Below are 13388 nucleotides of genomic sequence, written 5' to 3'. Positions count from 1 at the left end.
AATAGCCCCAAAACCCCAGAGGACGAATGCCGACTACAAGCAAGTTCTCCTCCCATCCCCCCCTCAACCCCCACCCCCTCCAACAGCATCTTGGGAGAGAGAGGGAGAGAGAGAGAATGTGTGTGAGAGAGAAAGAGGGAGAGGGGGCCCTCTTTCTCCTCTTCCTACCCCCCCTACTCATATCAGTAATGGTCCTTCACAAAATCTTCTTTCAAAAACAAAAAATCTTTGATTGTGTGCATGACTCTAGAGCTCAGTTTGATTATTAACATATATATATATATAAAAGAGAAATTTTGACGGAATACTATTTTTGTGACTTGCTACTGCTGAATTTTGTGGTGTCTTGCCACGAGCGACTCTTCGAGTTTTCACTCTTAAAAAAAAGAACCTAAAAGGCATATTTCTCTCAATCTTTTGGTATGTCTTGATTATTTTTGTGTGTCTACTTCCCCCAGCCATATTCGCTTTCTCTCTCTCTCTTTAGCTTTCTCTTCTCCATCTCTCGTTTTCCACTTTCTATCGAGGAGTTCTAGCAGCAAGTGGCCCCATTGTTGAAATTAGACTTAATCGAGCTGTTATAGAGTAGGGGTAGTAGATTATACGATGTCATAGATAGAAGGAAGCCGTAGTTAGGTAGATCTAGTAGTCCTTGGCATGACGTATATATCTATTAACATTATTGGACTGACTGCCTAGCCCTGGTTATACTAACCTCCTGATCTGCCTTTAAAAATCACTGGAAAAAAATTTTTATGACAATTTTTTTTTGTCTCTGCCTTTACCTGTTTTTTTCCTTTATAGAGGCGCTGTTATTTTTGATCGGTTAATCGAGTGTGTCCAAGATCATACCCAGGTGCCCCCTAAAATTTTCCCCCATGAAGTTTTTTTCCCATTTTTTTGCAGGTATTGGATAGAATTCACGATTAACCAAACCAAACCAAAAAAAAAAAAACTCTCACTCGTCTGTTTGCCTGTGAATTTGGGGAGATGATGTGGCTTGTCTAAACTGTATATATATATACATATATAAAAACAACTAAATCTTTAAAAAAAAAAAAAATTTACGTCGATCGAAATCGCAGAAGATATTTTTCGTGTTATTTTTCTTGCCTCCTGAATTTTTTGTGTCTTTTTTGGTATCCTCCAGAAAAAAATTTTTTGGCACATTCCTAAAAAGAGAGCAGCCTTCTGGGGTTGATTTTTGCTATTTTTTTTCGTTTTTTACAGCCAATTGGTTCAACGACGGTGATGGTGATTACCCCTTGTGCGGCAACAGTAGTGGTGCAGGGTAAGAATGAAATATGAATGTTTTTTAAAGAAAAAAATATCTGTCATTGAATTTTTTTCTCAAAAGAACAAAAAACCTGTATTTTTTACACAATGTGGATCAGTAATACCTGGAATAATTTTTTTTGTTACTTTTTTGTTACACATATTTTTTTTTGCAATTGCTACAGTTGTATGATGTAAATTTTGATAGCACTGTAACCATGACCCCCCAATCACAGGTATTTTTTTTTCGTTTTTGCTTTCCCATTTATAAACCCTTTTTGTTTCTCATCCCGAATATCTAAAGAATTAAAGTTTATATTATTTATATATATATATATATATATATATATATATATATATATATATATATATATATATATATATATATATATATATATATATATATATATATATATATATATATATATACATATATATACATATGTACATATATATATATATGTATGTGTATATATATTGTATATATATATATATATATATATATATATATATATATATATATATATATATATATATATATATATATATAATTATATATCGCACTCTAAACCTTTCTTTCACGCCTTATTAACCGTGTCGCTTATTTACTTAGTTGTGTGGTTTATTTCTTGCTACATTTTGTTGGATTTTTCGCTGTGCTTCTTATAGAAATAGGTTTTAGTACGTGTGATTTTTCATAATTGAGGACTGCTCCATCTTTCGTCATTTAACCTCGTGTTGTTGGTGCTTCTGGGTAGTGTAAATGTTGCCTGAATCCTCAAGCCTGCTGTTGCATTTTGTTTGTGGGTATCAAATCAGGGAGCAATTTTGCTCATTGCTCGTTCCTGGTCAAGGGACAAAGAATTATTGCTTCATGCTAGTATTCGTCTTGTGTGTAACAGTATCACCTAATTTGCTTGCATATTTCAAAGCACTGAGCAGTTTTGCTTGTTACTTATGAACAGCAAAGGGGCTAAGAAATGTTGCTTTTTGCTTGCACTCATGTAGGACATAATTGTGTCAAACTGCTTTTACTTGTCAGAGGCCAGTGGAATGTTGCTTCTTATCTCCAATTGTAAAAGTAAAAAGCAATTCTAATACTTATCAGATACCTGAGCGATGCTTCTTTATGCTTGCAGTAGTTGAAACAAGCAGTGTTGCTTTTTTGCTTTTTTTGTTTAAAGCACAAAGCAACATTGCCTTTTATCTGCACTTGTTGAAGCATTGAGCGATGTTGCCTCTTTCCTATATTTGATCTGATGACATCACTCAGTAAGCGAGCTCCTACCTTATTCTGTACACTAGTAACTTCCACTTGTAAAGGAAGTCCGAGTTCTCTCCAAGTAAAATTTCATGCAAGTTACAGCCACGCAACATAGTTCTTGACTTCTTAGCCACTAGTGATCTTCTTTTGTTAATCTCTTCACAGTGTCATTTTTCCTTTTTGATTTGCATCTTAAGTAACACTGTAACTCAGGAGTACAAACACCTGTTTTCACACTGAATACTATTATGTTACTTTTCCTATTGTAAGTTGATTGGCTGTTGGAATTGCAATGTTCTCATTTTAACCTAATTTTTTTATCTTTCAGTTTAACACACTTAACGCTGTAGACGGTGCACAGAGCTGTCCAAATTACAGAATTGTCTCCGATTCGTTTGCTTTATTTATGCCCTTTCCTGAGGTTTACCACCTTTATTATCATTATTATATCTACTATTACTACTACTACTACTATTACTACTACTACTACTAATGCTACGAGAGAGATGCCTACCCCGCCCCCTCCTCCCCAATGTACCTCCCGTGAAAGACTTCAGGGAGTGATTGAAGTTAAACTGGCTGCATCATTTATTCGCTTGCTCTGTCCGGCTCACATGACGTCATTGCCAGTGATGACGTCACGCGTCCCCCAGCTCCTGTTGGGGCGTTGGTTCCTTTCCCTTTTCACAGTATGCTGTTTAAAGATGCGCTGAAAACGCTAACCTGCTTTTAAGTATGGATGTCACATGCCTATTTCTGGTGTATTTTTTAAACTTTTCCTTTTTAGCCTATTGACATTTTGTTCCAATTATGATTATTCTGCTACACTATGTGTTCTGATGAGATCAACTGTGTTTGTTTGTTTTTTCAATTTTTAAATTACCTTCCACAGTAAATATCAAGCAGATCTCAGCATGCTGTCTGCACAGTTAGAATGATAATATTCTTTTAAAAAATATTTAGCCTATTGAAATTGCAGGTTATACTTTAAATGAGTAGGTATATTCACATGACCATTAAGTATAAGTAGGAAGTATTCTTATAACTTGAATTACAAATGTATTTTCAGTTTTATTTATTTTTAAGGATTGTGAACACTGTTTCTTTCATACTTTAAAAACATTTTTAGTTTATTAGTATTTGATATGTTATTTGACTTGCTTATATAAAATTAGGTACTTTTAGTGAAATATATGCTATATATATGTGTATATATATATAATATTATATAATATCATATGTATATATAATATATAATGTAGTTTTATATATATACATATATATATTTGTGTGTGCGTGTATAAGATATATACTAATGATGCCTTACATGATTCCCACCCTTAATGTACATGTGTATATATACCACAGTATTTAGGTATACCTTACATCTGTAAATATTCCTTTTTAAGCTTACATGCTGATATAGACTGTCATATTTATAAATCATCACTCATTGTCACGTGTGAACACAGTGCACACATACATAAATTCATATATTATATATATGTATATGTATATGTATGTGTATATATATATATATATATATATATATATATATATATATATATATATATATATATATACACGTGTGTGTGGAGAAAGTTCACATGTTTTATAGGTTTAAAGTTTAATAAAAAGTTCCTTTTTAGCTTATCAAATTTTCTACATTTCTTGTAATTGTAAAGGACATATAGTTATTAATAATTCTATGTAAACGTTGATCAGAAGCTAATGCATTGACCATCGTAAGAATTCTACATTCCAAAAATTCAAAATTCTTGTTATTGTTGGTTGGAACTTCAACATTCAGCTTATTTCCACATGCAGTTTCCATTCCAAGTGGGATGGTAATTATGTATTGTCCGTTTAGAAAAAGAATATATTTTAGTTCCACATTCAGTCCACCCGACTTCCGTCTCTGTAGCAGTTTGTCCCCACACACACCCATGTATTTCGTTTTGACACAAAATCAGGACACTCCTTACATACACGAGCCACATCCCGTATTACTGCAGTGCTTGGCATTCATAACATTTCCCCTCCACACCCAACACACTTCATTTTGAAATGTGTTACACAACAGTACGACACGACCCAACCATCTCATACACCCAGCATATCACGACGTCACCACCTTATATCCAACACTTCCAGTCATTTCAGTGCGGCTGCTGTGACAGGTTGACGTTGTTATGTTTTGTTTTTCTCTCCGTGCCCTTGCAGGCCGTGCCCAGCTGGTTACATCTGCATCCAGGGCTACGGCAAGAACCCGAACTACGGCTACACGAGCTTCGATAGTTTCGGCTGGGCGTTTTTGTCATCCTTTCGTCTCATGACCCAAGATTACTGGGAAAATTTATATCAACTGGTGAGATGATCCGAGAGGTTGGGTGTTTCTACTTATTACCTGTCTGTAATTTACAGTGAAATCATGTTGGATTGTATCTTCTCTCGAGAGACTGCTTGTTGGCGAGTAGGTAGTGATTCTTGTCCTTTGGTTCCGCAGGTGCTCCGTGCGGCTGGCCCTTGGCACATCCTGTTTTTTGTGGTTATCATCTTCTTGGGTTCTTACTACCTGGTGAACCTCATCCTGGCTATTGTCGCTATGTCTTACGATCAGTTGCAAAAGAAGGCAGAAGAAGAAGAGGAGGCAGCCTTAGCGGAAGAGGAGGCGCTCAAGGTAAGCAGTGTTGTTATTATTATTATTATTATTATTATTATTATTATTATTATTATTATTATTATTATTATTATTATTAACTTCCCACAGTATCATGATGAATACCATGAACCTGAAATTCACTATAATATTTTTTGTCAAAGAATATTAAAATCATATAAAGATAAAATTTCAATATTTTTTTACAGACATATTATTGTTGATTTTAATTTTCATTATTATTATTATTATTATTATTATTATTATTATTATTATTATTATTATTATTATTATTCAAAATGAGTAAACGTTAAGGTATAGTGAACTTTAAAAACTTTATCTTAGCCTTTTCCTTCATTCATTTCTTCCATCTTCCTTTCCAACCTATGTAACTTTGACCTCTTAGTGCAGCTGTGGGGGTTTCTCTCAGTTCCGCCATGAGATCCTTGTACTTCATTTCCACCATTTTCTGGCTCTCTTGACCTTGCTGTCCAACCACTCCCACTCCCTCTTTTCACTGTTAATCTGCGAAAGCGCCCCGGTGCTTGGCTAGACTGCCTGAATCTCACTCGAGTGCAACCTTCGAACAGGAGTTAGAGGCGGAGAGAGCAGCGGCAGCGGAGCACGCGTTAGCAATAGCTGGAGGAGAGTTGGAGCAAGGGTCTGTCATCAAGTCACCGTCGGATTTCTCCTGCCACTCGTACGAGCTCTTCGTAGACCAGCCGACTGCCAACGACGACAACCGAGAGATGTCCATCAAGAGCGAGGGAGGAGAGTCCATCAACGACCCGAAGGCGCGGCTCAATGGGATACCGCCCAGGAAGGTGAGTGGTTCGAGAATCGTCCCTTCGAAGGGATTCTGCCGAGGGCGTCTCTCGCCCTCCTTCTCCTCCTCCTCCTCCGCGTTCATTTGTGTTGACTCTAGATTTCTGTCTCTTTTTATTCTTTCATTCTTTTCTCACACTGTGAATTGGGTCAGCCATTTAGACGTAGGCTAATTTGAAGATTGAGCTATATTAGATATTCTAATTGTGTATTTTTATATGCAGTAATTAGATCCACAAATAAAGACTTTTTTAGATTTTTCTTAATAGGCTTACGTGAAGATGCATCTATACAAGGTGCTCATTTTCTTAGCTTTTTTTTTTTTAATAAATAGGCTTACGCAGTGACGTAGGCCTACTAGATGCTCCATTTATTTTTCAATAGATTCTCCAAGCTTTCCATTCTAGCCTTTTGGAAATCATAAGACTTGAGCTTTGGAGATTACTGTACTTTCACCAAGAAGTCAAGTTAATCACATTTCATTCTGTGAACAAAACGTAGCCTCTGTGTGAGGAATAGAAGGACATACAGTAGCTTCTTGTGGAATATATCTTTTGAAAGGCGGAGTCACACTTGAGGGCAGTTCTCTGACACCTTCCAGCAACTTGGCGCCGAGTCCGGCGCGAAGGAGCCCCCAGTGGTGGCGACTTGGCTCGGAGCGTGGCGGCACGATCTCTGAGGATGTCAGGGAACGTTCTCTTGTGGTGCCCCCCTAAGGAAGTTTGTGTATATAGTCAGTGAAAATCAGGCGAATCGCAAAGATATGGAAAGTGATATTGTTGGATAATTAATACTTACACTGATATTTTAATCCTGCTTTCTAACCCCATTTACAGAGATTTTCTTACCCTTGTGTCCCTTTTTGTAATAGTAAGTCCTCGAGTTGTGTGCGTATGTGTGTGTGTGTATATGTATATATATATATATATATATATATATATATATATATATATATATATATATATATATATATATATATATATATATATATATACACATATATATATATATATATATATATATATATACTGTGTATATATACACATATATATTATATATATATATATATTTTATATATATATATATAGTATATATGCACACAGAATCCTATAAACTAGTATAACTGTTATCTGTTCGTGCTTTCGTTGTAACAGTAGCGTTGGGAATTTAAAGAAAGCCGTGTGATATATGATGTAAACTTCAAGTGTTAAGTAGAGTGAACCTTTTCGATTATTTGACAAAAAGGAATATGACCTAATGTAAAATACAAAAAAAATTTAAAAAAAAAGACAAGAGAATTTATTAAATATATAACTAAAGTTTTATATTTTATTAATAGAATAATTATGACGGATCTTAATTTGAATGTGCGAAATATATGGGTAAAACATTTTGCTTTTGATGTGAATGATGAAAAAATTTTGCATCTCTAAGTAGACTTCAGAATTGAGGAAACTGTATTATCTGAGCGAAATTTAGAGCAATTTGAATGCCGTTTAGTTTATAAGGGTGAATTAAAGTTGAAAAATTCTAAAAAAATAAAAAAAAACTATCATTTTTAAATAATTAGAATATCAGAACGAACTTAAAATTTTCTCCCTACATCAGAAATCAAATTTTTTTAACAGGTAAGAATTTCCGATCAGAAACTGAAATTAGAACAATTTCGATAATAAAACGGACACTTTACTAAAGAAAACCAAGCAGCTAAAATTATTCCCAACGTCTTTAGTGGTGTTCCTCTCATTTCCCTTCCCTGTGTCCACTACCCTTCCCATTTTAATGGTGTCAGCTTTATTTTTTATTTATTATTGTACCCACTAGGCGTGTCATGTCTGTCATCCTTTCCTTGTGAGTGTATGTTTTTATTTGAACAAAACAAAAAATGTCGTTAAGAAACATTATTGTTCGTAAATTATGGTTACTTCTGTCTTCATCTGCCTTAGAGCTGTTGCTATTAGACATTCCGTTCATAGATAGACGATTAGATAGACAGGAGTAGACAGATAGATCTTTAGATGGATAGATTTTAAACGAAGGGCGAACGCTATGTTTAGTAGTAAGGGCTGGTTGTCCTCTGAACGCGGCCATATAGTCTTCCGCCAACCAGGGGTCCTCTCCACGCTTACGCCAAAGAAAGTCACTTGACCTAGTCACTAATTGGTTAAAAATGCCTTCTAAACCTTTCATTGTTTACGTTGGGGGCTTTGAAAAGGCTTATAAGACTTTAAAAAATGAATTCACATTGTTGCCTTCTTGTCCTAAGAAACCAAGGTCATAGATCTCACATCCCAGGCGATGGGATGCTCTTTCTTCCGAAGCGTGCTTAGAGAGACTCCATCTTGGATAGGGGAAGGTCATTCTTCATTTTTTATTTTTATTTGACACTGATGCTGTTCTTAGCCATTTTAGCCACCCACTCCACCGTAGCCTCTAGCAGACAGAATAAAAGAACTCTAGAAGTGATACCAGCATGAACCACAATCCACGGACTAGCTGAAACTAGTGCCATCTAGCAAAGCCTCTCAAAAAGTTACCTAGTGAACAGTGAATAGCCGCGACGCCCAAGGATCATCTAGAACTGGCCATTAGAACCTCCATGCTAGAATCCTCCCCGGACAGTCTTTTTCCTCTGTCCTAGAGTGTATTCAGATAGGTTCTAGATGCATGGGGCCCTCTGGGCCATGGTGTAACGCATATATACATCCTAGATTTTGGTGTCCCAAATAGCCAGTGAGCACAATACTTAGTCTCATGATGATGTCAGCATGTTGTTACTTAGTGTAATCGTCTGCCAGAGAGGCTGTATGTTGTTGTTAATAACGAACCTAGATGTTTACTCGAATTTATGGTTGTTTATGTTGCTGTCAGTGAATGAAGCAGTAAAAGGATTTGCGAATTGTGTTATTTCAAGTTACGTCGAGGTCATTTCATAGAGATACTGTGCAAGATTACCTGTGCACCTCGGGTGCTTCCAAAATCGAGTTTTCTTTGAATGTTTACAAGACTGTCTTGTGGAGTTTTGAATAGGTGACACTTCTATCCGTTGTCGAATAAATCTCAGATGCTTCGTTAAGTGAAGTCTTTTTATATTACACAAATATGTCTCAGATGCCTCCTTGAATATGAAGTCATGTAGACTGAATATATCTATAAGTGTTATCTACCAACATTACAAATATCTGATTCGGACCCATCATCATTTGCTTTTTCCTATCATCAGTTTTTGTAAATACCCCACGGGAATTATATCTCGGACAGGATATGAGTAAAGTGCAAAGAGGGAGCACAGTATGGGTATATGTATGTATGTATGTATGTATTTATTTATTGTAAGGGTGTGAGGCCCTTATTTTGGTGTAGATTAAAGAAGGTTCCTCTCAGAGATATTTCTTTTTTGCGACTAATATTTTATATAATTATATAATATATATATATATATATATATATATATATATATATATATATATATATATATATATATATATATATATATATATATATATATATATATATAATATATATATATATATATATATTGCATATATATGTGTATATATATATATATATATATATATATATATATATATATATATATATATATATATATATATATATATATATATATATATATATATATACATGCATAAAGGCACAGTGTTTGGAGTGAAATTTGAGAGAGTAAGCTGAACCGTTGAGGCCTCTATGTTGGATTGAGCTCAGGAAAAAGCATCTAGTCATTTTTAGAGATCAGTAGTAGAGCTGTTGAAGAGGAAAGTAGATTACTGGTTCTTAGACTTTTTGTACATTTTGAAAGTAGTCTTCATTTTTAATGTCAGTTGCGTATAATTGTTTTTAAAAAATCGAATTTTTGTCAGTATATTAATATTTTCTCGTAAAACGATTTTTGCTTAATGTACTTGGTTTTGGTGTTATTGTCTTTTTTAACATCTTGGCTGCATTATTTTGTAGTTATCCCTTGTGTGATCATTGTTTTTAATTACCATTTCCTCCTAAGTTACTCTTTCCTTTCATTTATCTTTTTGTCTTTCGTTTTCAGTATATATATAATATATATATATATATATATATATATATATATATATATATATATATATATATATATATATATATATATATATATATATATATATATATATATATATATATATATATATATATATATATATTTATATATATCTTGCATTCTTTCTCTTTTCCTTTCATTATTGCTGCTCTTCACTGTATGTGTTTTATTGTCAACTGTCATTTCTAAGCCTTCCCGTCTCAAGATTTTCATTCGTATTGTTGTTATTTTCCTCTGTCATTCCTTCATTCACATTTCTCTTATCAGCTTTAACTTTTTTGTTTTGAGTTGTTTATTCGTCCTAATTCTTTTTTCCATAATTAAAAGTTGACTTCTTTTATTATTTATTATATTTGTTGCTCTTTATATAAATATATATATATATATATATATATATATATATATATATATATATACACATATACATATATATAAGAGCATTTAATTTAAAATGAACTCGTTGGTTTGCAAAAGCAAAGTTTTATGTTGAAATGAGTTACTGAAACTTTTGAACCTTTTAATTGTATGATTTTGATTTCAAATTGACGTATATGTATTCAGTCCAGGGAAACTCGAAGTAAGGGTTTTTATGTGAAGTGTTATTTTATGAAAACAACTGCCTTTCATTCACTTGTGTAATATTCTTGGGTTTAAGTTCAGTGAATTCATGCTACTGTAGTTATTTCAAAATATCTATGACGAGTTGTCAGCTGGATGAGAAACTGACTGGAAAAGAAGAACCGAACTGAGGGACGACACAGTTAAGTTCATGCTCAATTTGAAGTTTCCGAACGACAGCAGAAATCTGCCCCTGAACCAGTCTTAAGACTTCAAGGCTGTGGGATTAGACAGGGAGGTCTGACCTCCTCTTCTGTACACCTTCTTCTCTCGTCGCGCCCAGGAACACGACTGCGCCTCGTCAACCCGCCTACGATCCTGCCACACGCCTTTGCGAATAGAGATGGCCTCGGGTTTCAGCTACTTCTAGTTTTATTGCTAATCATTGGATCGTGCCGTGACTTTTGTGTGTTTTATATACCAGCTTGGGAAAGCCCCGGCCTAAAACCTCTGGTCGTTCGGGAGGAGCTTGTGTAGTAATTCAGGAAATAAAAAAGGAAACGAGAAAACGAATACAGAATTGATAGAAAAGTCGTGAATCATGTCCATACTAACATTTAGAAAAATTGAGAGGCTCTTTATATATTGCTAGTGTTACTGGTTGCACTGTCACAGTGGGTGGCTACATGGCAAGTTACATGCAAAATGGCTCTGTATTTTGGGCTATCGAATGGGCTAAATTGGCTTTGCCCAGCGGGCAAACTAGCCGATACCCATTGACTAGCCGCAAGATGCCGCCAGAGGACGTTAGCGATGGAGAACAGTAAGTAATAACAAGATGGATATTTTTTTGTGTGAATTTTTTTTTCTGTTTTTGTTTGTGTGTCTGTCAGTGTCATCACAGGATAATGATCGACCGTCCTACGTTTTCTGAGCGCCTCCCGTTGTCCGAGTTACTCTTCACTCCTTTGAAGTCAATGTCATCATCCGTAGTCATCTGGATGATTTTAGAAGACCGTTTTCAATTTCTTCATTGGCTCAGAAAACGTGGACAGGTTGTACGTCCCCCGTTTTTTTTTATTCGTACTTTTAGACTTATATACTTAAAGCCAAGTGTTAATCATTGGAGCTTTTTCTTAGAAATATATTTATATAATGATATATGTTGCTTCGTTAGGTTCAGTTTCGATGGGTGTTGAAATACATGACTCTGCTATATTTTTCCCCCATAAACCTTTTTCCAGTCTTTGTCTCAGAGAATGGGATATAGCTCATTACATTTAAGAAATATTTAACATTGTATTAACTCTGTCATTGTTCTTCTTTGTGCCCCCCTCCCCCCAACAAAATTTTATCCTTTTGAATTAACACCACACCTCCCCTCCCCCCTTCTCCCCCCCCAAGAAATTTCTCATTTTCAGGGACTCTTACCATTGAAAAAAAAATACCGTTTTGAAAACTACTGCTATCAAGGATTTCAGCAAGGTCTAGGTGTGTGCTATCCAGTTCTCCATCTTTTTAATATGCAATATTTAATCTCCGTCCCCCTCTCCCCGTCTTCTCATTATTGATCCATGCTCCATTCTCTACATGCTCCCTGTCTCCATATGCTCAGTTCTCCGGATGTTCTCTGCTCATTCTCTTTCTCTGTTATTCCGTATCTCTCTCTCTCTCTCTCTCTCTCTCTCTCTCTCTCTCTCTCTCTCTCTCTCTCTCTCTTACTTCTTATATATATATATATATATATATATATATATATATATATATATATATATATATATATATATATATATATATATATATACACACCTGTCATATATATACACATATATGTATATATATTATATATACACGTACGTACATACATGCATATACGAACGCACACACAATTTGCTTCCTGTTCAAAATCCCGCGGCCCCCTTCCTCCATGGCGTAAGATTCAGTGTATAAGCTTCTCTCTGTATTTAACTGTATTTCCTTTTTTACTTGTGTAATCTCATGCATTTGGTAATAGGTGGATGCTCAATGTGTAGAGAAATAACCTTTGCAATGTATATGTTGTTGTTGTAATTTGCCAAGTAGTAGGTGTTTTCTGTTGTAGTTTAGAGGTGTACTGTATGCCCAGCCAAGTGTCACTATCCAGTATTATTATTATTATTATTATTATTATTATTATTATTATTATTATTATTATTATTATTATACTACTCGATAGGAATGGTGAATGTAGTAGCGTTGATGAGTAATGTATGAATTGTATTGCGTCTCTTGTCAGAATGTTCATCTAAAACAGAGAGAAACAGGAGAGGGTTTTATTGTGTGTACAGCCTCTATCCCTTGTCAGAGTAATCTTGCACTATTACAAATTGCTTTTCAGAGGATAAATCCAAGCCCTTAACTTTATACATACCTACAGACATACATACATAGAGGCACTCTTATGGAGGGTGCGATTGTAAATGGCAAAATTTTGTTTTTATTTATTCTTTGAAATTCGCTGACAACTGTGAAAACTTGCAAAGCAAACTTCCACAGAGTTCAAATGAATACAGTTTTAAATCAGTATTTACATATGTAAAAAGTTTCTTTTATAAATTTATATTTCAAAACTGTATCTACTTTTCCAAATGTAAACATTGTTTTTTTCTGTGAAGCTTGAAAACTTATAAGATATATTTCCAAGTTTCGGAATTTCTTTTGGAATTGGATACACTTAGGAT

General features: G+C 34.5%; 1 protein-coding gene across 1 annotated transcript in view; it reads left to right on the top strand.

The window, feature by feature from the left end:
• LOC136855108 (sodium channel protein para-like) overlaps positions 1 to 13388 on the top strand; it is a 189692-nt gene that overhangs the window by 98247 nt on the left and 78057 nt on the right. Inside the window, 4 exon segments of the mRNA XM_067131940.1 lie at positions 1231 to 1291; positions 4763 to 4907; positions 5046 to 5219; positions 5789 to 6022. Coding sequence (XP_066988041.1) covers positions 1231 to 1291; positions 4763 to 4907; positions 5046 to 5219; positions 5789 to 6022 — 614 coding nt within the window.

Source organism: Macrobrachium rosenbergii, chromosome 30 (genome assembly GCF_040412425.1).
Source record: "Macrobrachium rosenbergii isolate ZJJX-2024 chromosome 30, ASM4041242v1, whole genome shotgun sequence".
NCBI lineage: Eukaryota > Metazoa > Arthropoda > Malacostraca > Decapoda > Palaemonidae > Macrobrachium > Macrobrachium rosenbergii.
This window is presented reverse-complemented; position numbering and strand designations above follow the sequence as displayed.